Genomic DNA, 27,095 nt, shown 5'->3' with positions numbered 1-27,095 from the left:
AGAGAAAATAATAATAAATAAAATTACAAAAGAATAAATAAACAAGTAAATCAGTTACATATGTTGAATAGATTACAAAAACTGCAAAAACAGAAATACTGTATGTTAAAGTGAGATAGTGTCCAAAAGATTCAATGTCCATTTACAAATCAGATGGCAGAGGAGGAAGCTGTTCCTGAATTGCTGAGTGTGTGCCTTCAGGCTTCTGTACCTCCTGCCTGATGGAATTAATCCAGTGTAAATGGACTGGCTAATTTTGTTCATTTACAGTCAATCAGAAGAACATGGCAGGTGTTGGTTGTCCATCATAATCGGACGATGATAGTGAATCCTGTGTGGGAGAGTTTTTAAAGTGGAAAAGTTGTGCACTGGGGCAGTTCCTCTAATTCAGCCTCAGAAGTCTGGGTCCACTGGTATGAACAAATGTCACAAACTGGGGTCTTCCCTGCTTGCTGTGGATGTCCATGACTTATTTGGTGCCTTGTCCTACCCTGGGGCCGCCTTTCTGTCCTTTGGATCTCACTGTAGATCTAATCTGCCCAGTTCACCGGAGCTGACTTTGCATGCTAGGACAGGCGTATCCCCATCTCACCGGGGTGTGAGACCCGTGCTGCCCAGTTATATCATGTGACCTGGTCAGGCAGCATCCGTGGAGGATGTTGCCCTGCTAAGTTTTCCATTCTTTAGAGAGACAGCACAGTTACAGGCCCTTCTGTTGAGAACACCTCTCGCTCCCAGTCAGGGTCATTATTGATGAGCTGGTCCATGTTTTGAGTGATCGTGGTGACGCTGGTGCTGAGGTTTCTTGCTGGTGTTTCCTCTTCTCCATCCATGTCCTCAGATTCACCCAGGATGTGTGGCTCTGCCGGTTCTCGAAGCATCCTCGTTATTAATGCTCCCACCATGACAATGCAGTTTCACATCCATGCTAATGCTTTTCCTAGCCATCTTCGATGTCATACCCTCACTGGAAGTTGCAAGCCGTTTTCCAGACATTATGGGTGAAAAATATGGAATAAATTGGTGAGGGAACAAGAACGTTTACACATGCGAGAGAGGCAGAGCGTGAACTAATACGTGATTGGCTGTGAGTGGCTCAGAGCTTTCTCATTGGCTGATTTGAATGTTTACTGTAATGGCAGGTGCTTTTGACAAGTTTTAAGTGTTTAGAATGAATTTTTGTCATTTTTTAAAAATTTCAATAAAGAATTGAGTAAGTGTAATGCGGGCTCAGGGTCTATTGAGGGATGGCTTCCTGAATATACAGCTAGTGAGAATGTTAAGTGATGAGTCAGATCTCTCCTGAGCTGTGTGTTAAGTGGCAGGGATATATTAGTAACAATGTGTTAATGCAGGAAATGGCCAGATAATGCCTTCCCTGATCTCAAGCTGAGGTTGTCAATAACTACCAGTTAACACCAACAGTGAGTTATTGTCTTCCCCTGTGTAGTTTCAGTGGTACAGAATCAGAACGTCCCACATCCAGCGAGTCATTTCGATGACCCCAAAGCATCATTAAACACAAGAGATTATAGCCATGTTGGAAATCTTCAGCAACACAGAGGGAATACAGCGGGGCCTCACCAAATCAAGCAGCATTTGTAGAGAGGAATAAACAGTTGACGTTTTGGCTGTGAAAGGTTTTATTTCCTGAAGGCTGTTTCGCATTTTAATTTATATTCATTATCCATTTCCTAACTCCAGAGTAATCCCCCCACCTCTAATCTCACTACTGCCATCAGGAAGGAGGTACAGGAACCAGGTTCAGGAACAGTTATTAACCCTCTACCATCAGGCTGCTGAACAGAAAGGGATAACTTCACCTAACCACGTGCCCCGTCATTGATATGTTCCCACAACCTGTGGACTCACTTTCAAGGACTCTTCACCTCACGTTCTCAATATTTATTGCTTATAATAAATCAGTAATAAATAGGAATGAGAGGAGCTGAGTTATAAGGAAAGAGTGAATAGGTTGGAACTATATTCCCTAGAAGAATGAGGGGAGATTTGATAGAGGTATACAGATTTGAGAGATATAGATAAATACAAGCAGATTTTTTGCATGGGTTGGGTGGGACTACAATTAGAGGTCATGGGTTAAGGGTGTAAGATAAAAAGTTTAAGGGGAACATGAGGAGAAACTTATTCATCCCGAGAGTTGTAAGACTGTAGAATGAGCTGCCGGTGCAAGTGGTGCGTGCGAGCTCAATTTCAATGTTTAATAAGTTAATAAGTTTGGACGGGTACGTGGAAGGGAAGGGTATGGGGTGGGGGGTAATGTTCCTGGTGCAGGTCAATGTGATTAAACACTCAGCACAGACTAGATGGGCCGAAGAGCCTGTTTCTGTGCTGTAGAGTTCGATGACTTTATGATTATTTATTATAATTGTATTTTTAATTTTGTCTTTGCACAGTTTGTTGTCTTGCACACTGGTCTTTCACTGATTCCATTATGATTATTGGATTCACTGAGTATGCCCGCAAAAATGAATCTCAGGGTTGTATATGGTGACATATGTACTTTGATAATAAAAACTACTTTGAACTTAGAAAGCAAACACGAGGAAATCTGCAGATGCTGGGAATTCAAACAACACACACAAAATGCTGGTGGAACACAGCAGGCCAGGCAGCATCTATAAGGACAAGCACTGTCGATGTTTCGGGCCCAGACCCTTCGTCAGGACAGGTCTCGGCCCGAAACGTCGACAGTGCTTCTCCTTATAGATGCTGCCTGGCCTGCTGTATTTCACCAACATTTTGTGTGTGTTGTTTGAACTTAGAACATATTCCTGCTCCATTTGGGGGGGGGGGGGGGAATACAAGCACTCTGAGGGTTTCCTCTCTTTCAATATTACTTTCAAGACTCTGTTCCGTCTGGTACAAGTTCATTCACTAACTGTTGAGAAGCTAGAGAGAGAGAGTAGCTGTTAAACAGCTTTTAAATGTAAGGTTCCATTTATTACCAACAGCAGGAGAAAATGGTGGAAATACTTAATAGGTTTGCAGGCTCTGCAAACATTTCGATTTTCCGTTTGTTAGCGTTGTTTGATAAAGAGTCAGTTCTTCATTAAGTCCTCAACTGCAATCAGATTTTGTAAAAGGAAGGTAACTAGTTTTGCAAGTACATTGAAAAACTTGCTTTCTAATCATTGAACTTAAAAATTGTTCAATGGATGTGAATAAATAGCTGAAATTTTCTCAGCTCTCTGTGGAAACTTCCTTTGCTTACTAGTGATAGGTTTGCCTCAGTAACCAAGAATTTCAAGGAATCAGAATTTGTTTTCTTTTACTGACGCATATCATGAAGATACTGGAAACCCAAAGCCACACACACAAAATGGAGGCCTTTTACCTCTTCTTACCTGCCTATTATTCTGGTCCCCCTGTCCTTCGCTTTCTCCTATGGTCCACTCTCTTCTATTAAATTCCTTCCTCTTCAGCCCTCTACCCTTCCAACCCATCTTGCTTCACCTATCACTTTCCAGCTAGCTTCCTTCCCTATCCCCCCCCCCCCCCCCAAAACAACTTTTTATTCTGGTGTATTCTCCCTTCCTTTCCAGTCCCAAAGTAGGATCTTGGCCCAAAATGTTGACTCTTTGTTCATTTCTATAGATTCTGCCTGACCTGCTGAGTTCCTCCAGCACTTTGTGTGTTCCTTCCCAGATCAGAATTGTGTGTGACGTGGAGGGAGCTTGCAGATGGTGGTGTTCTCACGTCTCCGAAACACTTGCTGTCCTTGGCGGTAAAGTTTACCGATTCTGTTAGAGCAGGTTGGACAAGTAAGTGTGTCAGTGTTTTAGACAGTATGCAGAGTAGCCATGGTGTATCAATGTTGGAGGGATTGATTGTTTGGGATGTTTGTAGGCTACCAATCGGACAGGCTCTTTTGTCTTTGATGGAGGTGAACTTCTCAAGTTTTCTTCTAAATCTGCTTTCCCACAAACCAGGATCAGGTTTTTGTCACTGGCATGTGTTGTGAAATGTGTTAATTTAGCAACAGCAGTACAATGCAATGCAAAATAATATAGAAATAAATGAATTACAGTAAGTATGTGTGTGTGTATGTATGTGTGTGCATGTGTATGTTTGTGTGTGTGTGTATATATAAATATATATATATCTATATCTCTATACACACGCACACACAAACACACACACACACACACACACACACACACACACACTCACACACTCACACACACACACACACACACACACACACACACACACTAAAATTCTCATGCTCTGTTTGTCTGTTTGTGACCCCCAATTGGGCACTTTTTTTTGGCCAAATCGACTTAAAATGCGCTAACCTACAGAATGCAGGCAAAGTTCAGGGTTATATATTCGTATAAAATTGTTCATTCGCCAGAATTAACAGCCCCACTTTCACCCAAGAGCCGATCCACCATCATGGAAATTGGGACGCAACCCCACGCCACATGTGCACAGCCAGCCTCAGCAGCGACACCAACTGGAGCAAACGGGAAGGGCAGTGGGGGAGAAGCTGTTCCAGTGCACTGAGTGTGTGCCTTCAGGCTTCTATACTTCCTACCTGATGGTAACAATGAGAAGAGAGGGCATGCCCTGGGTGCTGGGGGTCTCAGTACTGAATGCTGTCTTTCTAAGACACTGCTTGAAGGTGTCAGGATACTACGGAGACTAGCACGCATAATGGAGCTGACTGATTTTACAACTTTCTGTAGCTTCTTTTGGTCCTGTGTAGCAGCCTCCCCCACCCCATACCAGACAGTGATGCAGTCTGTGTTGTTTTTACACGATATATGCCCAGTTTAAAAAAATATTGGCACCCCTCCCTGCTTCTTCTATTCCACGCTCTGGCCTTTTACCTCTTCTCACCTGCCTGTCACCTCCTCGTGTGTCCTCTCCTCCTTCCCCTCCCACCCCCCTACTTTTTATAGGGCATCTATCTGTTACTTTTCAGTCATGAAGAAGGGTCTCGGCCCGTAACGTGAACTGTTGGTGTTCATTTTCCTAGATGCTGCCTGACCTGCTGAGTTCCTCCAGCATTTTGGGTGTGTTGTCATGAAATACGTTGTTTTGTAGCAGCAGTACATCGCAATACATAAAAAAAATATAAATTACAATGTATATACAGTACTGTGCAAAAGTCCTGGGCACATCCTGGGCCTATTAACAGTATTCCATCCCCCTTGGAAGTTTTCATCTTTTATTGTTTGACATTGAATCACAGTGGTTTTAGTCAGTCTTTTTTCTTACACTGATCAACTGAAAAAGACTCTTTTGTGTCAAAGTGAAAACAGATCTCTACAAAGTGATCAAAATTATTTACAAATATAAAACACAAAAAAATTGAAAGTATTCACTCCCTTTAATACGACTCACCATGTCATCATTGATGCAGCCATTTGGTTTTAGAAGTCACATAATTAGTTAAATGGCAATCTTTTTTTGGAGTCCTGTGTGCAGTCAAGGTGTTGCAATTGATTGTAGTAAAATACACCTGTATTTGGAATGTCTCACTGCTGGTGAGTCAGTGTCCTGGCAAAAAACTACACCATGAAGTCAAAAGAACACTCCAAGCAACTCTGCAAACAGCACAACTCAGGAGGTGGATGCAAGAAAATTTCCAAGTCACTGAATATCCCTTGGAATACAGTTAAGTCAACCATCAAGAAATGGAAAGAATATGGCACAGCTGTGAGTCTGCCTAGAGCAGGCCATCCTCAAAACCGAATGACCAAGCAAGAAGAGGACTAGTGAGGGAGGCCACCAAGAGACCTATGACATCTCTGGAGGAGTTACAAGCTTCAGTGGCTGAGATGGGAGAGACTGTGCATGCAAATGTTGTCTGGGTGCTTCACCAGTCACAACTTTATGGGAGAGTGGCAAAGAGAAAGCCACTGTTGGGGAAAAAAACTCACACGATATCTCGGCTAGATTTTGCCAGAAGGCACGTGGGAGACCCTTACGTCAGCTGGAAGAAGGATCTATGGTCTAATGAAACTAAAATTGAGTTTTTTGGCCATCAGACTAAATGCTATGTTTGGCATAAACCAAGCACCACGCATCATCAAAAACACATCATCCCTACTGTGAAACGTGGTGGTGGCTGCATCATGCCCTGGAACAGGCCCTGGAAGGCTTGTGAAAGTAGAGGGGAAAATGAATGCAGCAAAATATGGGAAATGCTGGAGGAAAACCTGATGCAATCTGCAAGAGAACTGCGACTTGGGCGAAGGTTTGTTTTCCAGCAAGACAATGACCCCAAGCACAAGGCCAAAACTACACAGGAATGGTTTAAAAACAACAAAGTTAATGGTCTGGAGTGGCCAAGTCAGAGTCCAGACCTCAATTGAAGAATTTGTGGCTGGACCTGAGAAGGGCTGTTCACTCACAATCCCCATGCAATCTGGCAGTGCTTGAGCAGTTTTGTAAAGAAGAATGGGGAAAAGTTGCAGTGTCCAGATGCGCAAAGCAGATAGAGACCTATCCACACAGACTCAAGGCTGTAATTGCTGCCAAAGGTGCATCTACTAAATACTGACTTGAAGGGGGTGAGTAATTATGCAATCAATTATTTTGTGTTTAATATTTATAATAAATTTAGACCAATTTGTAAAGATTTCTTTTCACTTTAACATGTTTTTTTTCTGTTGATCAGTGTCAGAAAAGCCAAATTAAATCCATTGATTCAATGTTGTAAAACAATAAAACATGAAAACTTTCAAGGGGGTGTGACTATCTTTTATAGGCACTGTTTAGATAGCTAGGGAGCCTAAACCTTTTGCACAGTACAGTAGTAATGTTATGTGTTGCATTGTCCTGCCTACGGAAAAACAATTCATGATATATGTGCGTGATGATAAACCTGATTCTGATATGGGTCTCTATTGTGGACTGAGAGTGCGAAGGGGGCGGGGAGAGGATAATTGTGGTTGGGAAAACGGGAAGGGAACGGGGAGGGAACAGGAAGCACCAGAGAGACATTCTGTAATGATCAATAAACCAATTGTTTGGAATCAAATGACCTTGTCCGATGTCTCGGGGCTGGGTGTGTCTGCACCCACACCACCCTGTTTGAACAGAGTAAATGACATTAATAACATTTTGAGAGATAAGCAGAATGCACCCGATGATACCTGTTGTCATGCCCTGTGCGCCTGTAGCTATCCTGACATAAACTGTACTTCGAGGCCAGGTCTGGAAAGAATTACTATTGTTTGACATTTACAAAAACCCAGTGAGAAAAAGCTGGCGAGTTCCACCTTTATCTGCTATTTTAAGTGCCTGCAGCCATCAGTCATTGCACATACATTACCTCGGTGCACTGTGCAATCGACTGAATGCTCATTTACAGCATTGTTTACCGCGATTCAAATAAATCCACCATGATCGAATAGCAGAACAGGGTTGGTGGGCTGAATGGCCTGATCTGCTCCTGTTTTATGGTTCCTGAACGGGCACGGATAACTTCACTCACCACAGCTGATTCTGCAACCTACTGACGCTACAACATCTCACATTCTCAGGCGCCATGGTAGCTTAGTGATTAGCGTGACGCTATTGCACCATGGTGTATTTGGAGTTTAGAGTTCAGTTCTGGCTCCATTTATCAGGAGCTTGTACGTTCTCCCCGTGGATTTCCTCCGGCTGCTCTGGTTTCCTCCCAGAGTCCAAAGACGTACTGTTCTGTAGATTAATTAGGTCATTGTAAATTGTAGGTCATATCTGTAGGTCATTGTAAATTGTCCCATGTCCACATGGAAGGTTAGTTAAGAAGGTTCAGTCGTTAGGTATTAATGCTGGAGTAATAAAATGGATTCAACAGTGGCTAGATGGGAGATGCCAGAGAGTAGTGGTGGATAATTGTTTATCGGGATGGAGGCCGGTGACTAGCGGGGTGCCTCAGGGATCTGTTTTGGGCCCAATGTTGTTTGTAATATACATAAATGATCTGGATGATGGGGTGGTAAATTGGATTAGTAAGTATGCTGATGATACTAAGGTAGGAGGTGTTGTGGATAATGAGGTGGGTTTTCAAAGCTTGCAGGGAGATTTATGCCGGTTAGAAGAATGGGCTGAACGTTGGCAGATGGAGTTTAATGCTGAGAAGTGTGAGGTTCTACATTTTGGCAGGAATAATCCAAATAGAACATACAGGGTAAATGGTAGGGCATTGAGGAATGCAGTGGAACAGAGAGATCTAGGAATAACAGTGCATAGTTCCCTGAAGGTGGAGTCTCATGTAGATAGGGTGGTGAAGAAGGCTTTTGGAACGCTGGCCTTTATAAATCAGAGCATTGAGTACAGAAGTTGGGATGTAATGTTAAAATTGTACAAGGCATTGGTAAGGCCAAATTTGGAATATTGTGTACAGTTCTGGTCACCGAATTATAGGAAAGATATCAATAAATTAGAGAGAGTGCAGAGACGATTTACTAGGATGTTACCTGGGTTTCAGCACTTAAGTTACAGAGAAAGGTTGAACAAGTTAGGTCTCTATTCATTGGAGCGTAGAAGGTTGAGGGGGGATTTGATCGAGGTATTTAAAATGTTGAGAGGGATAGATAGAGTTGACGTGAATAGGCTGTTTCCATTGAGAGTAGGGGAGATTCAAACGAGAGGACATGATTTGAGAGTTAGGGGGCAAAAGTTTAAGGGAAACACGAGGGGGTATTTCTTTACTCAGAGAGTGATAGCTGTGTGGAATGAGCTTCCTGTAGAAGTAGTAGAGGCCAGTTCAGTTGTGTCATTTAAGGTAAAATTGGATAGGTATATGGATAGGAAAGGAGTGGAGGGTTATGGGCTGAGTGCGGGTAGGTGGGACTAGGTGAGATTAAGAGTTCGGCACGGACTAGGAGGGCCGGAATGGCCTGTTTCCGTGCTGTGATTGTTATATGGTTATATGGTTATAAATAGGTGGATTGCTGAGCATTGTGGCTTGATGGGCCTGAAGGCCTGTTCAGATCTGTATATCTAAATAAAACAAAATTACTTGTTTTATTTGCATAATTTTTCTTCTTACAATGGTTATTTGTCCATCACTGTTTTTAGATAGACACTATATTGATCCCAAAGGAAATTGCAATGTCACAGTAGCATTACAACTGCATAATTATGCAAATATTAGAAGTTAGAAAGAATAAAAATAAGTTACATCAAATGGTCTAACACTTTCCCAGCCATTGGTTGAGTCAGTATAGAGCCTAACGGCGTTGTTGTGTGAATGAAATTGCCAGAGAAAATTACTGGTTGATACAAAACAGCTTCTTTATTCAACAAGACAAGGTACAGCAAACATCATACGGAGACGCTTTCGGTGGAAAGGTCCACTGGCCCAACGTGGGGCTCGATATTTATACATATTCATATTTACGAAGTACTGTATAGACAATGCTTTCTTTTGAAACTACATACAAACTTCACACCTCCTGATTCACATCCATCCCACAGCATTGTCTGGACTGGGATTCACAGCTTTCAGGAATGCATTGTTCCAAATTAAATCCACAGTACATTTTCAATGAACAGAAGACTTGATAGCCAAAGCTATTTGCTAAATGTAAATAACCAAAACCCAAAAAACACTCTAACAGTAACAATGACCTCACCAAAACCCAAAAAACACTCTAACAGTAACAATGACCTCATATAGTGTTCTTTGGAGCAGTGCAGTTGTCTTAGGCTACATCCACACTACGCCGGATAAATCCGTAACCGAAGCTTTTTCTCTTCGTTTTTACCCTCTGTCCACACTAAAACGGCATTTTCGTCCCCTGAAACCGGAGCTTTTCAGAAAAGCTTTCCAGGGTGGGTATTTTTGAAAACGCTGCTCGGGCAGATCAATGTGGATGGGGTAACCGGAGACTTCTGAAAACGCTATCAGACGGCAGCGCGCCATTTCATTGTTTTCTTAAACGCAACCTAACAATTTCAGAACAGACAGCAACAAGACTGAAGCCAGAAGAGCTAGAAATGTACTCACCAAATACTTTGACCCATAACTTACTGAATAAATAAGTATACTCACTTTGCCCTGTTTTCTGTCCTTGCTCGTATGAAGGTGGTTTACCTATTTATGCAAGTACTTCTCTGACAATAGATGTGTAACAGCTTAATGTAACATTGTATGGAAATACAAGATAACACTGATGCAGACATGTTTTATGCATTTAACAAGGTGCTTTATTAATGCAACAGAGTTAGTCAGTTTTTCAATTATCGTCGTCAGCCGGGTCAATCTGTCCGTGAACTCCCTGTCGGTTGCCGCTGTACACTCCAATATTTGTTTTATTTTTAGTTTTAAGTTCTCCTGCGTGAGAGCCAACAGCTGTCTGTTGTTTTCAGTTTTTCTAGTGTGTAACTACACAAACACACACTTTTACGGTGAGATTTGACAACAAACATGTCGCTTATTTTCGGTAGATGTGTCCTGCACATGCATGGCGCATTTCGCCAAAATCTCCATTTCCGTGTGGATAGAGATACTTTCAAAAATGCATAGTGTGGACGCCTCTCGTTTTTACGCGAAACCGGCGTTTTCAAAATTATCCGGTCTAGTGTGGATGTAGCCTTAGTCTATTACTAAAAGTGTTCCTCTGTTCAGCCAAGATTGCATGCAGAGGGTGAGAAACGTTGTTCAGAAATGCCATGATTTTCCAGAGGGTCCTTTGTTCTACCACAGCCTCCAGTGTGTCCAGTTTGACTCCTATAACAGAGCAGCCTTTCTCATCAGTTTATTAAGCCTGTTGGCATCGCCTGTGTTGATGCCATGGCCCTAGCACGCCATTGCATAGAAGATTGTACTGGTGACAACAGACATAGAATATGTGAAGGAGAGGCCTGCACACTCCAAAGGACCTCAGTCTCCTCAGGAAGTAGAGGCAACTCTGGCCCTTCTTGTACACAGCCTGTGTTTGTGCTCCACTCAAGTCTGTCATCCAGGTGCACCCCCAGTACTTGTAGGTCCTCACCTCATCCATATCCTCACCATCAATAGTATCAGGGAGCAGTGCAGCCTTAGTCTTCCTAAAGTCCGTCACCATCTCCTTTGTCTTACTGATGCAGATGATTCCACCAGACAAAGTCCACCACCAGGACCCTGTGTTCGTCCTCCCGAACTCCCTTTATACACCCAACTATTGCTGGCCATCAGAGAATTCCTGCAGAGGACATGACTTGTGCACAGTTTTTCATAAATTCTATTGTATTATTTTCCTGGAAATGTCTGCAAGGAATTGAATTTCAGGGTAGTATATGATCATATATGACCATGAGATATAGAGACATAGAAAACCTACAGCATAGTACAGGCCCTTCGGCCCACAAAGCTGTGCTGAACGTGTCCTTACCTTAGAAATTACCTAGGGTTACCCATAGCCCTCTATTTTTCTAAGCTTCATGTACCTATCCAGGAGTCTCTTAAAAGCCCCTATCGTTTCCACCTCCACCACTACTGCTGGCACCCCATTCCACTCACTCACCACCCTCTGCGTAAAAAAAACTTATCCCTGACATCTCCTCTGTACCTACTACCAAGCACTTTAAAGCTATGTTCTCTAAAGCTACCATTTCAGCCCTGGGGGAAAAAGCCTCTGACTATCCACACGATCAATGCCTTTCATCATTTGGCACACCTCTGTGAGGTCACCTCTCATCCTCCGTCGCTCCAAGGAGAAAAGGCCGAGTTCACTCAACCTATTCTCATAAGGCATGCTCCCCAATCCAGACAACATCCTTGTAAATCTCCTCTGCACACTTTCTGTGGTTTCCATGTCCTTCCTATAGTGAGGTGACCAGAACTGAACACAGTACTCCAAGTGGTGTCTGATCAAGGTCTTATATAGCTGTAACATTACCTCAAGGCCCTTGAACTCAATCCAACGGTTGACGAATGCCAACACACCATACATCTTAACAACACTGTTGACCTGCGCAGCAGCTTTGAGTGTCCTATGGACACGGACCCCAAGATCGCTCTGATCATTAATACTATATTCTGTCTTCAAATTTCACTGACCAAAATGAACCACCTCACACTTATCTGGGTTGAACTCCATCTGCCACTTCTCAGCCCCGTTTTGCATCCTATCAAAGTCCTGCTTTAACCTCTGACAGCCCTCCACACTATCCACAACACCCCCAACATTTGTGTCTTCAGCAAATTTACTAACCCATCCCTCCACTTCCTCATCCAGGTCATTTATAAAAATCACGAAGAGTAAGGGTCCCAGAACAGATCCCTGAGGCACACCACTGGTCACCGACCTCCATTCAGAATATGGCCTGTCTACAACCACTCTTTGCCTTGTGCTGGCAAGCCAGTTCTGAATCCACAAAGCAATATCCCTTTGGATTCCATGCCTAGCAGTGGAATAAGACCATTTGGCCTATCGAGTCTGCTCCACCATTTCATCATGGCTGATCCATTTCTCTCTCAGCCCCAATCTCCTGCCTTCTCCCCATATCCCTTCATGCCCTGACCAATCAAGAATCTTATAAGGTGTACTTTGATAATAAATTTACTTTGTCTTTGATTTACTGAGCTTGCAAAGGAGCAATTCACAAAAGATCTCCAAAACACACTGAAGTCTGTTCATACACCTACAATCTACTAGAGTTGAAACTAGTGAGGATAATTTTTTTTAACTACAGAGGAATTGTTTTGAATACCTTGGTTGTTGTCAGTTCCCATTAAGGTGCTGAGGACCTTCTCCAAGTAAGAGATGCTACACATCAGAGACTTGCCCTCTTCTGGGTGGCTCATATAGTTTCTGCTTTAATAAATAAGCTGCAGCAAACAATCTTTGTATTATAAATCTGTTGTCTATGTGGGCAAAACTGATAGATTGTGGACTTTAGGAAGGGGAATTTGGGGGAGGGAACACACACCAGTTCTCATTCGATGGGTCAACAGTGAAAAGGCTGAGTAGTTTCAAGTTCCTGGATGTCAATATATCTGAAGGTCTATCCTGGGCCCGACATACTGATGTAATTGTGAGAAATGCACGTCAGTGGCTATATTTCAGTAGGGGTTTGAGGAGGTTTGGTATTTCACCAAAGACTCTAGCAAATTTCTACAGATGTACTGTGGGGAGCATCCTGACTGGTTTCTTCACCGTCCAGAATGGAGGTACCAGTGAACAGGTTGGGGGGAAACTGCAGAGGGATGTAAACTCAGCCATGCCATTGTGGGCACTAGCCTCCCCACCTCTGCGTGTACCTACCAAAGGTGATGGCTCAAGAAGGCAGCATCCATCGTGAAGGACACTCACCATCCAGGCTATGTGATCTACTCCTTTCAAAGTACAGGAGCTTAAAGATGCATTTTCAGCATTTCCCTTTCCACCATCAGATTTCTGAACAGTCCACGAACACTATTTTGCAGTCTTTTTGCTCTAATTTTTGTATATTCTTGTGTATGTATTGCACTGTACTGCTGCTCCAAAATAACAAACTTCCCAACAGTGATAATAAACCTGTTTCGGCCCCAAACATCAACTGTACTTTTTTCATCGATGCTGTCTGGCCTGCTGAGTTCCTCCAGCTTTTTGTGTGTGTTGCTCAGATTTCCAGTATGTGCAGCTTTTCTCTTGTTTGTAATAAACCTGATTCTGTTTCTGTGGATTGTTCAAAGTATAGGAATGTGTGTATCTACATCAAAGAACAGTTTTTTTTAATATAAGAGTTAGACAAGTCTTAATTACATCAACGATCCTAGCATTGCTCCATGTTGTGTGGACCTTCATGCATCTCATTCACCAGCTCTTCAGCGTCTTTCAGAAAACCTTGAGGCTCTTCATCAACTCCACTTCTGTTTCCTGCGTGGCGGCAGCTGTTCGACTGCCATACATAGAACATAGAATATATAGTACAGCACATTACAGGCTCTTCGGCCCACAATGTTGTGCTGACCCTCAAACCCTGCCTCCCATATAACCCCCCACCTTAAATTCCTCCATATACCTGTCTAGTAGTCTCTTAAATTTCACTAGTGTATCTGCCTCCACCACTGACTCAGGCAGTGCATTCCACGCACCAACCACTCTCTGAGTGAAAAACCTTCCTCTAATATCCCCCTTGAACTTCCCTCCCCTTACCTTAAAGCCATGTCCTCTTGTACTGAGCAGTGGTGCCCTGGGGAAGAGGCGCTGGCTGTCCACTCTGTCTATTCCTTTTAACATCTTGTACACCTCTATCATGTCTCCTCTCATCCTCCTCCTCTCCAAAGAGTAAAGCCCCAGCTCCCTTAATCTCTGATCATAATGCATACTCTCTAAACCAGGCAGCATCCTGGTAAATCTTCTCTGTACCCTTTCCAATGCTTCCAAATCCTTCCTATACTGAGGCGACCAGAATAGGTACTCTATAGGTACACAGAACTCCAAGTGTGGCCTAACTAGAGTTTTATAGAACTGCATCATTACATCGTGTCTCTTAAACTCTATCCCTCGATTTATGAAAGCTAACACCCCGTAAGCTTTCTTAACTACCCTATCTACCTGTGAGGCAACTTTCAGGGATCTGTGGACATGTACCCCCAGATGCCTCTGTTCCTCCACGCTACCAAGTATCCTGCCATTTACTTCATACTCTGCCTTGGAGTTCGTCCTTCCAAAGTGTACCACCTCACACTTCTCCGGGTTGAACTCCATCTGCCACTTCTCACCCCACTTCTGCATTCTATCAATGTCTCTCTGCAATCTTTGACAATCCTCTACACTATCTACAACACCACCAACCTTTGTGTCATCTGCAAATTTGCCAACCCACTCTTCTACCCCCACATCCAGGTCATTAATAAAAATCACAAAAAGTAGAGGTCCCAGAACAGATCCTTGTGGGACACCACTAGTCACAACCCTCCAATCTGAATGTACTCCCTCCACTACGACCCTCTGCCTTCTGCAGGCAAGCCAATTCTGAATCCACCTGGCCAAACTTCCCTGGATCCCATGCCTTCTGACTTTCTGAATAAGCCTACCATGTGGAATCTTGTCAAATGCCTTACTAAAATCCATGTAGATCACATCCACTGCACTACCCTCATCTATATGCCTGGTCACCTCCTCAAAGAACTCTATCAGGCTTGTTAGGCATGATCTGCCCTTCACAAAGCCATGCTGACTGTCCCTGATCAGACCATGATTCACTAAATGCCTATAGATCCTATCTCTAAGAATCTTTTCCAACAGCTTTCCCACCACAGACGTAAGGCTCACTGTTCTATAATTACCTGGACTATCCCTGCTACCTTTTTTGAACAAGCCTGGGGAATATTCCGTCAGGATCCAGGGACTTATCCGTCCTAATGTATTTTAACAACTCCAACTTCTCCTGTCCCTTAATATCAACATGCTCCAGAACATCAACCTCACTCATATTGTCCTCATCGTCATCAAGTTCCCTCTCAGTGATGAATACCGAAGAGAAGTATTCATTGAGGACCTCGCTCACTTCCACAGCCTCCAGGCACATCTTCCCACTTTTATCCCTAATCGGTCATACCTTCAGTCCTGTCATCCTTTTGTTCTTCACATAATTGAAGAATGCCTTGGGGTTTTCCTTTACACTACTCGCCAAGGCCTTCTCATGTCCCTTTCTTGCTCTTCTCAGCCCCTTTTTAAGCTCCTTTCTTGCTACCCTATATTCCTCAATAGACCCATCTGATCCTTGCTTCCTAAACCTCATGTATGCTGTCTTCTTCCACCTGACTAGATTTTCCACTTCACTTGTCACCCATGATTCCTTCACCCTACCATTCTTTATCTTCCTCACTGGGACAAATTTATCCCTAACATCCTGCAAGAGATCCTTAAACATTAACCACATGTCCATAGCACATTTCCCTGCAAAAACATCATCCCAATTCACACCCGCAAGTTATAGCCTTATAGTCTCATAATTTGCCCTTCCCCAATTAAAAATTTTCCTATCCTCTCTGATTCTATCCTTTTCCATGATAATGCTAAAGGTCAGGGAGCGGTGATCACTGATCCCCAGATGCTCACCCATTGACAGATCTGTGACCTGACCTGGTTCGTTACCTAATACTAGATCTAGTATGGCATTCCCCCTATTCGGTCTGTCAACATACTGTGACGGGAATCCATCCTGGACACACTTAACAAACTCTGCCCCATCTAAACCCTTGGAACTAATCAGGTGCCAATCAATGTTAGGGAAGTTAAAGTCACCCATGATAACAACCCTGTTATTTTTGCACCTTTCCAAAATCTGCCTCCCAATCTGCTCCTCGGTATCTCTGCTGCTAACAGGGGGCCTATAGAATACCCCCAGTAGAGTAACTGCTCCCTCCCTGTTCCTGACTTCCACCCATACTGACTCAAAAGAGGATCCTGCTACATTACCCACTCTTTCTGCAGCTATAATAGTATCCCTGACCAGTAATGCCACCCCTCCTCCCCTTTTCCCCCCTCTCTATCCCTTTTAAAGCACTGAAATCCAGGAATATTGAGAATCCATTCCTGCCCTGGTGCCAGCCAAGTCTCCGTAATGGCCACTACATCATAATTCCATGTATGTATCCAAGCTCTCAGTTCATCACCTTTGTTCCTGATGCTTCTTGCATTGAAGTACACACACTTTAGCCCTTCTACCTGTTGGGCTTGAAATTCTGCCCTGTGTTCGTTTAGGAAGAGAGACAACCAACACCGGAATATTACAAAACTTGGGTTTATTGCAGAATTCGTAACTGGCTCAGCGAATCCACGGAGTCGCTGGAGAAGGCGCGTTCCAACTTCCCCTTTCAATCTGCTCTTATTTATACCCCTTTTCCCCCCAGCACAACCCCCCGCTACATATTAGGTAATATCGGGCACTTGTGTCCATCTTATTGGCCCGATGCCATACACTCACGAGTTACCTGTTTCTTTTGTTTACTGAATCGCGTGACACTAGTAGTTTCGGTGTAGCGGAATCCCCAGTTTTGCTTCCCCCTTCCCTCGCATTCCGGTCTCCTAATATTACGTGAGCCACTCCTGACCTGTAATGGCAGTCTCGAATTAACCCTAACATTAACCCTAACATACCCTACTACCTTTACACCTTTTATTCTGCTGCTCTTTCCTCAAAGCCTCTCTATATGTTAGATCTGGGTTTACTCCATGCACTTCTTTCACTGCTCTATCGCTCCGGGTCCCATCCCCCTTGCAAATTAGTTTAAATTCTCCTGAACTATGCTAGCAAACCTACCAACAAGGATACAGACTAAGCCATCGAGAGATGATGCCCCTTTCTGATTGCTGAGCAGCAAGATGGTAGTATCTGGGATAAATTGGGAGTATTTCTATTTGACCCAGCCAGTTTACACTGTCAGAGTCAAAATCAAGTTTGTCATCTGCATAAATACATGTACACGCAGGTGCAATGAATAACTTAGTGGTGCTAGAAAGTTTGTGAACCCTGTAGAATTTTCTGTATTTGTGCATAAATATGATCTAAAATATGATCAGATCTTCACGCAAGTGAAACCAGATAAAGAGAACCCAATTAAATAAATAACAGGAAAGAATTATAGTTGTTTATTCATTTATTGAGAAAAATGATCCAATATTACATGCATTTGTTGGAAAAAGTATGTGAACCTTTACTTTCAGTAACTGGTGTGACCTTGTACAGCAATAACTTCAACCAAACATTTCTGGTAACTTGATCAGTTCTGCACATTGAGTTGGAGGAATTTTAGACCATTCCTTCTTACAAAACTGCTTCAACTCTGGGATGTTGGTGGGTATGAACTGTTTGTTTCAGGTCATTCCACAACATTTTTATAGGATTACGGTCGGACTGTGACTCGGCCATTCCAAAACACAAATTTTCTTCTTTTTAAAGCACTCTGTTGTTCATTTACTCATGTCTTTCGGATCATTGTCTTGTTGCATTACCCAACTTCTTTTAAACCTCAGATGACAGACTCCTATCCTGACATTCTTCTGCAAAATGTCTTGATACAATGTTAAATTCATTGTCCCCTCAACATTTGCAAGCTGTCCAGGCCCTGAGGCAGCAAAGCAGTCCCAAACCATGATGCTCCTTGCACTGTGCTTCACAGTTGGGATGAGGTTTTGGTGTTGGTAAGCAGTGCCCTTCTCCCTTCAGACATTGCAAAATGGATTTCTGCCTAAAAATTCAACTTTTGTCTTATCTGCCCACAGAACATTGTCCCAGAAGCGCATAGAGCATCCAGGTGGTCTTTTGCAAACTTGAGTCATGCAGTTTTTTTTAAAGAGAGCAGTGGTTTCCTTCATGGTATCCTTCCATGAGCACCATTCTTGTTCAGTGTTTTTCCTATAACGGACCCATGAACAGAGACTTAGCAAGCTTCAGAGATTCTGCAGGGTGCTGACTCCTAGGGAGAGTAGTGACAGTACAGAGTTTCCTCCATGTGCAGACAGTCTCTCTTACTGCGGACTGATGAACACGCAGGTCTTTAGAAATGCTTTTGTAGCCTTTTCCAGCTTTGTGCAGCTCTACAATTATTCTTCTTCTGAAAGTTGTTTTCATCATAAACAGATTTTTCTTGGGAAGAGCAGGCTCTGTCAGTAACCTGACTTTGCTTTTTTTTATAGGGCAGGTCACCTCTACAACCACACATCCAATCTCATCTTATTGATTAGTACACCTGACTCCAAATAGCTCTTGTAGGAGGCATTACCCCAGAGATTCACGTACTTTCCAACAGATATATGTAATATTGGGCCATTTTTCTCAATAAATAAATGAACAAGTATAATATTTTTGTGCTATTTATTTAATTGAGTTTTCTTTATCTCATTTTAGGCGTTGCATGAAGATCTGACCACATTTTAGATCATCTACTTTCCAGCACAACTGTAATTGCAGAGGAACCTAGCTGAGTACTAAGTATATAGTATGAGTACTATATAGTGCATTTACTGTATACTACATATAGAACAGGAGGGCTCTACCAGTTGTTTAAACTGCCCAATACATCACTGGCAGCAGGCGTCCTGTCATTAAGGATTTACTGTATACAGGTGACCCCCGCTTTACGAAAGTTTGCTTTACCCCACTTCGCTTTTACGAAAGACCTACATTTAGTCCCTGTTTCACTAACCGAAAGAAATCCAATGAGGATTTTCGCTTTTACGAAAAAGGCACCCGCTTTAAACTTGTGTTTACCCCGAGAAAGACTACCATGACTGTGAAGCCTTGTGTGGGCAGGTGTGTGCGCATGCGTGTACGTGCCGATTTTTTTTCTACAAATCGGTTTTGGCTAAATCTTCCCGATTCTGATAAGTGAAACTACACTGTACATACATTATTTCTACTTTATATAGGCTGTGTATTTATCATATTATTCCTGCTTTTACTATATGTTAGTGTTATTTTAGGTTTTATGTGTTATTTGGTTTGATTTGGTAGGTTATTTTTGGATCTGGGAACGCTCAAAAGTTTTTGCCATATAAATTAATGGTAACTGCTTCTTCGCTTTACAACATTTCGGCTTACAAAAGGTTTCATAGGAGCACTGTACTTTCGGATAGCGGGGGACATCCTGCACTCAGAAATCATCATCATAATTATGTGCCATATCATGTGACGTGGGTGATCAGTGTCTTTGACCATGATTGTTCTTGATAAACATATCTACAGAAGTGGTTTGCCTTCTGGGCAGTGTCTTTACAAGATGGAGGACCCCAGCCATTATCAATACTCTTCAGAGATTGTCTGCCTGGCATCAGTGGTCAGATAACCAGGACTTGTGATATGCACCAGCTACTCGTACAACTATCTACCACCTGCTCCCATGGTTTCGTGTGACCCTGATCTTTGGGGGGGGTGTCTAAGCAGGTTATACTACATCTTTCCCAAGGGTAACCTTCAGGCTAGCTGCGGGAAGGAGCGCCTTACACCTCCTTTGGTAGAGATGTATATCCACCCGTCACCCTGTATAGAAGGTGCTGAGTGAAAATAAACAGTTTCATGAAGGATCCAGCCCACTCTGCTCATGGACTGTTTGTCCTACTCCCGTCAGAAAAGAGCATCCTCGTCAGAACCACCAAACTCACAGAGAGTGACTTCCCCCAAGCCATCAGGCAGATCAACTCCTCCACCCATTAACCCACCCACCACTCCACCCCTCCCACTAGTACATCCACACCAGCCACTGTCGGAGTCGCGTTAAGTTCAGGTACTCTTGCACTTACAGTCCTTTTATGTACATACAATTAGTCCATGTATATAAACTTAATCTTACAGTATTGTGCAAAATTCTCAAGCACATATCATAAAGCTATGGTGCCTGAGATTTTTGTGCAGTATTGTAGTAATTTTATGTATTGCATTGCTGCAAAAAAATTCATGGCATATGTGAGTTCAGTGGTTCCATTTAAAATCTGAGAATGTATACAGATTACAACCTGAAATTCTTACCCTTCGCAGACATTCACGAAACATAAGAAACCCCCCAAAGAATGAATGACAGAAAAATGTTAGAACCTCAAAGCTACTCCCCATGCACAAGCAGCAGCAAAGCTCCGAAAGATTGATCTCTCCCTCCCTCCCTCCCTCACTTCCTCTCCTCCCCCACCCGCCCTCGCTCTCCGACAAGACCCCACACCCCTTCCATGGCGCTCACCCTCGCCATTCTCAGCATCCTCTGCTCCCATCAGATTTACAAACTCGCTCTCCGCTCCATGTTGACAAGTACAGTATTGTGCAAACATTTTAAGTACCCTAGCTATACAGCAGAGAGTGGTGAGGACAGCCCAGCGCATCTGCAGATGTGAACTTCCCACAATTCCGGACATTTACAGACACAGTGTGTAAGAAGGGCCCAAACGATCATTGGGTCCCAAGTCACCCCAACCACAATCTGTTCCAGCTGCTACCATCCGGGAAACGGTACCGCAGCATAAAAGCCAGGACCAACAGGCTCCGGGACAGCTTCTTCCACCAGGCCATCAGTGACTAATTCATGCTGATACAATTGTATTTCTATGCTATAGTGACTGTCCTTACATACTATTTATTACAAATTACTATAAATTGTACATTGCACATTTAGATGGAGACGTAACATAAAGATTTTTACTCCTCATGTATGTGAAGGATCAGAATCAGACTTTAATCGCCAAGTACCTATGCACATACAAGGAATTTACTTCCGGCAGATGTTGTCTCTCTGCTCATAACAATAATAATGATAAATATAAATGAAAATATAGATTATACATACAGGTAGTGCAATCCAAGTAATAGTTAGCCGACAGTTAACCGGCAGTTAACTGTTCAGCAAAGTGACTGCAGTAGGGAAAAAACTTCTCCAGTGCCTATTAGTCTTAGTCTGGAGGGATCTGAAGCGCCTACCAGACGGAAGCAGGTCAAACAGTCCGTGCGCAGGATGGGAGAAATAAAGTCAATTCAATTCAGTATAAATGTGCTGAAGACTTTTGCACAGTACTGTATGGTACTGAACAATTACCGGTACTTCTACATTGTGGTTTGGGATGGATTTTATATTGAGTAATTTATGCTGCTTCTGATCTGGAGTAACAATCACTTTGTTCTCCTTTACATTTGAATGACAATAAACAATCTTGAATATGCAATGGTATTTTAGCACATCAAAAGATCTTATTTTGATGCATGTACAGAGTAAAGCTCCAAGCCGCTTGATCTGGTGATAACTAACAGGGTGAGTTAAGTAGTGCTTACTGGGCAGAAGACAGTGCTCTTAAAAATAAACGCGTCTTGATTTTTAAATTATTATTATACCTCCTCAGCAATTGATTCCCTACGTGGAGGATGAAAGTACGAAACACGAAGATCACAGCTTAGCAAATCAACTTCGCCTAGCAAGTGAAGAGAGGCGAGAAATTGTCGAGGTAAATAAGGTACAGAAACATTCTTAAAACTTTATTAAACTGTGTATTTAATTGTTTAATGTTTGTGAATGAAGTTAGATGGAATGTGCACTCAATGGCCTCCGTTTTTAGATAGAGGACTGGAAGCCGGTATGGTCTTCTGCTGCTGAAGCCCGTCCACTTCCAGTTTTGACGTGTCGTGCATGAAGAGACGTCCTTCTGCACAGTACTGTTGTAACGTGTGGTTATTTGATTTACTGTCAGCTTGAACCAGTCTGGCCATTCTCCCCTGAACTCAAAGTTATTGCGGGAATACTCAATAATATCTATAGAATAATAACCATAACAGAATCAACGAAAGACCGCACCATCTCGGATGTTCAACCAGGGTGCAAAAGACAGCAAACTGTGCAAATACAAAAAGAAAGAAAGAATAATGATGATGATGATGATGATAATAATAAATAAATAAATAAATAAATAAATTAGTTGAAAACATGAGATGAAGAGCCCTTGAAAGTGAGTCCATTGGTTGTGGGAACATTTCAATGGTGGGGCAAGTGCAGTTGAGGGAAGTTATCCCCTTGATGGTTGAAGAGCTGGAACTGCTGCTGAACCTGGTGGTGTGAGTCCTGAGGTTCCCATGCCACCTTCCTGAGGAGCTCTCTCATTAACAAGGTGTTTTCGCCCCCAGAATTGCTGCTCATTGGATTTTTTTTTGTCTCTCGCACCTTTTTCCGTGTGAACTCTGGAAACTGTTGTGCAGGAAGATCCCAGGACACCAACGAACGGTTCCTGAGATGCTTCACCTGGCCCCAGCAAACATTCCACAGTCAAAGTCATTGAAATCACACGTCTTCCTCATTCTGACGTTTGATCTGAGCAGCAACTGAACCTCTCGACCATGTCTGCGTGCCTTTTGTGCACTGGAGTTGCTGCCACGTAACTGGCTGATATTTGCCTTAACGTACAGGTACGTCTAATAAAGTGGCCAGTGCGAAGTTTTACGCTCAATGAAATCATGAAGGGAGCGGTGGGGGAAGGAATACTGCTACACTGTGAATGCTCAGCGTTTCCTTATAAAAACCAAAAGCCATGGATTATTTGAATTCAGCAATGCATCATAACAACCTTCTATGAAGCATACTCTCCTGTTCCATTGCAGCATTTCTTAAGCCAAGCTGTGCAGTAATTTGAGATCATGGGTCTGAGCTTGTACCCAGCAGAAATATAAATAGTGAGGGAAAATTCATCCTGTTAATCTGGGCTGGATTCCAGAAATAGAGGAAAGTGTATGTAAACTGCTGTCCCACCTGCTTCCTTTTAACTGGTGTGGTTAAAGTTTATTATGGGGCCTACAAATGGAAGGTAGGTTGTGGGAGATTACCCTTTGTTCAGAGTTTTATGGGGGGGAAATAAAATCTTCTTTGATGTGTTTTACATTCTGCTTTTGCTAAAATCCTTAAATTGGATCTCCCACCATTTCAGCTGTTCTGGGACATCACTAATGAGAAGCAGGCTTTCTATTCTGCAGCTGGAAAGAGACACAGTTCAAATGACACCATTGACACGTTTCAATAATAAAGCTGACTTTATCTTTCTAAACCCAAACCATCAACAAATTTTTTGAACTTCTCTTCAGAAGGACTTTCCATTAGACTAAACAGTCGAGAAGAAGCTGTTTAAACTTCAGTCCCGGGCCTGATGTTGCTGGAGTTCTAATTGAAACCTATTAAATATTGAAAGGCTTAGATGGAGTTGAAGTGGAGGAGATGTTCCCTGTAGCGGGGGTGTCCAAGACCAGAGGGCACAGCCTCAGATAGGAGGACATCCCTTTAGAACCGAGATGAGGAGGAGTTTCTTTAGCCAGAGAATGGTGAATCTGTGGAATTCATTGCCACAGGTGTGGGGGCCAAGTCATTGGGAATATTTGAAGGGGAGCTTTATTAATAAGGGTGTGAAAGGTTATAGGGAGAGGGCAGGAGAATGGGGTTGAGAGAGAGTAAATCAGCCATGGAGGGGGCATGATGGGCTGAATGGCTTGATTTGCTCCTAATGGTCTAAGCTGTACACTTGTTCTGGCGACAGAATTTGACTGGCAAAAGGTGTGATATGCCCACTGAGCACATTAAGCCTCATTCCTGCGGGCGCCATCATGTTAGAGGTCTGAAACAGGACGGCACAATAGCATTGACAGGATGGCATGGTGGTGCAGTTTTTGGCACCACACTCTACAGAGCCAGTGATCAGGGTTCAATTCCCGCTGCTGTCTGTAAGGAGTTTCTCCCTTCTCCCGGTGACCTCCTGGGATTCCTTTGGGTGCTCTGGTTTCCCTCAGTATTGCAAAGACATATGGGTTCGGGTTGGTATGTTGTGGGACGTGCTATTATGGTGACACTTGTGGGCTGCCTCCCTCAGAGCAATGCTCAGACAGTATTGGGCATTGACGTAAACGGTGCATTTAACTGCATGTTTCGATGTACGTGTGACAAATAAAGCTAATCTGTAAATCTACTCTTTGAAAAGAAAACTCCCCCATCAACCACCTCCGGGGGAGGGGGAAACTAGTCTCGTTTCAAAAATGCGGATTAACCCTAAAACATACAGGTATGTCTTTCCTTCTATTACTGTGGCAATTCGTTCAGGTGAAAGTGGATGTAGGGGTGATTTCTGTAGCCAGAGGATGGTGAATCTGTGGAATTTATTACCATAGACGGCTGTGGGTATATTTAAAGCCGACGTTGATAGGTTCTTGATTAGTCAGTGTAAAGGCAGAAGAATGGGGTTGAGAGAGATAATAAATCAGTTTTGGAATGGTGGAGCAGACTCAATGGGGCAAATGGCCTAATTCTGCTCCTGTGTCTTATTGGTATAGATTTTTCAACCTCCTGATCTAATTTTAGAAACATAGAAAACCTACAGCACAATACAGACACTTTGGCCCACAATGCTGTGCCGAACATGTACTTACCGTAGATGTTGGATTATAAGCCGCTACTTTTTTCCCACATTTTGAACAGCTTTGAACTCTGCGGCCTTTACTACGGTGCGGCTAATGCATGGTTTTTTTTCATGCCGCCAAAAACATTTTGCCTCGTAACAGTAGACCAATAAAATTGATGAGTAGTTCACAGAGGTCCAATGAAATTGTACGATAAATCAAGCGCACTTTCACAATTAAATTATTGTAAATCAGTCATTTGTACTCACCCTCATCAACATGGAAAACACTCGAAGAAAAGCATTGTGCTGCCTTTATGGCAGTTATTTAGTTTATAATATTTTCGCTTAGTAATTCATTTGTTAGTATTTTCTAGTTAAAGTTAGAAGTGTTAAGTATATTTGTTTTCTGTACATCCCGGGATACTATGACGTCACATCCGGTTTCGCCGCGTCTTGTGGGAAATACCGGTTTGCGATAAACGGGAAGGTGGGGGCATTAGACCCGAGCGAAACGCTGCTTTTAAGTTAAAGGCGATCAATAACTTTTCCTGGTAGGCTGCAGTATATATTTTTTTACCAGTCGTTAGGAGATATTGGAATGTATACGCAACGTAATTTGTGTGTTACCGATACGTATGTATATTTCAAAGTAGCCGTGTTACAGGCACGGTTCGAAAAAAAGCATTTGCAATATGTATTTGTTTATGTTACCATATGGATTTAATTAAAAGTTAAAAAATCCTCACGTGTAATATCTTTCTGTGTAAATATCTCATATTACAACGTGGGACACCTGCGGCCTAAAATCCGGTGCGGCCTAAAATCTGGTGCGGCTTGTACAAGTACAAAATTGATTTTCTTTCTAAAATTAGAGCCAGCGGCTTTTAATCAGGTGCGCTCTGTAGTGCGAAATCTACGGTACTTTAGAAATTACCCAGGGTTACCCATAGCCCTCTATTTTTCTAAGCTCCATGTACCTATCCAAAAGTCTCTTAAAAGACCCTATTGCATCAGTCACCACCACAGTCGCCAGCAGCCCATTCCACGCACTCACCACTCTCTGAGTAAAAGAACTTATCCCTGACATCTCCTCTGTACCTACTTCCAAGCACCTTAAGATTGTGCCCTCTCGTGTTAGCCAATTTTGTATAAAATGCTTAACTTAGCGATGCTTATCTTGGGGATTGTTCTTCCCACAGTTTGTAGATGAAGCTGTCAGAGATGGTTTATATTTTTCTCCAGGATTTTAGTATTTTTCTTATCCATTGTGATGAAATTGATAACTTGTTGGTTTTTGAAATTTGTGGATAACTTTGGTTTTGCATGCATCATCTGCCATAACTTAAAGGTGTGTGGAATTCTTAATGTGCAAAATATCACATCTTATCTGCCTGTACAGAAAGAAAATCGCAAGAAGTGCGACAGTAATAGAAAACAACTAAGAGAGAATTCATTGAAGATACTGATGCAGATTCTATTCTGCTTCATTCAACTGAGAGTGTCATCCGATTACTCTCAAGTATAAGTTGAATCTTCTTACTTAGTTAAAGTGAAATTTGTGAAACCTTGGTGAGGTCTTTTCATCAGCTCCTAAATTGCTTTAAGTACACATGAAATGCTGAGCATCTGTTTGTATCACTAAGCAATAGGAATCCGCCGCATTATTGAGATACTAAACACTGTAGTGATTTCACAAGATGTTTTAAATTGTGTTGTGGAAACCATTACAAAGTTTCTATCTTAAATGCACTTACATAACTTTGCTGACTTGTAAGCCAGGTCTTTAAATCCGTGAATGCATGAAATGTTGGATATGTTGTTAATTTTCATGACGGGACGTAACTTGCTGTTCTGTACCTTCTTGATAGAGAATTATAGTGCTGGACCTGAAATTTTATGGGTGAGTGCTTGTAAGCTATGTAGTTTCGGAATTGCCAAGAATTTGTCCAACTCATTCCAAGAAATGTTCCAAATTGTAGTTTTAACTTTCAACTTCCAACTTTGAAAATGCCATTGCGAAGAAAGCAGGCAGTGCTGCTACTTGCTTAGAAGTTTGCGAAGATTTGGTATGACATCTAATACTTGACAAACTTCTGTAGATGTGTGGTGGAGAGTATATTGACTGGTTGCACCTCAGCCTGATAAGGAAACGCCAATGCTCTTGACCAGAAAATCCTACAAAAAAAAAGTAGTGGATATGACCCAGTTCATCATTAAAGCCACCATTCAGCATACACGCAGAGCTGTCGTGACTAAACAGCATCCATCATCAGGGACCCCCAACACCCAGGACATGCTGTCTTCTCGCTG

At 42.6% G+C, this 27,095-nt stretch overlaps 1 protein-coding gene across 4 annotated transcripts in view; it reads left to right on the top strand.

The window, feature by feature from the left end:
- Window positions 1-27,095, top strand: part of LOC140723144 (mediator of RNA polymerase II transcription subunit 30-like) — a 120,437-nt gene that overhangs the window by 59,008 nt on the left and 34,334 nt on the right. For 2 of the 4 annotated variants that reach the window (XM_073037953.1, XM_073037852.1), the window contains exon 4: window positions 21,762-21,863. In XM_073037953.1, coding sequence (XP_072894054.1) covers window positions 21,762-21,863 — 102 coding nt within the window. Of the gene's footprint in view, window positions 1-21,761; window positions 21,873-27,095 lie in introns of all 4 variants that reach the window. The other 2 variants (XM_073037907.1, XM_073037794.1) reach the window with 1 other exon arrangement.

Source organism: Hemitrygon akajei, chromosome 1 (assembly GCF_048418815.1).
Source record: "Hemitrygon akajei chromosome 1, sHemAka1.3, whole genome shotgun sequence".
Taxonomy (NCBI): domain Eukaryota; kingdom Metazoa; phylum Chordata; class Chondrichthyes; order Myliobatiformes; family Dasyatidae; genus Hemitrygon; species Hemitrygon akajei.
The sequence above is the reverse complement of the archived record's forward strand: the minus strand, read 5'-3'. Positions and strand labels throughout refer to the sequence as shown.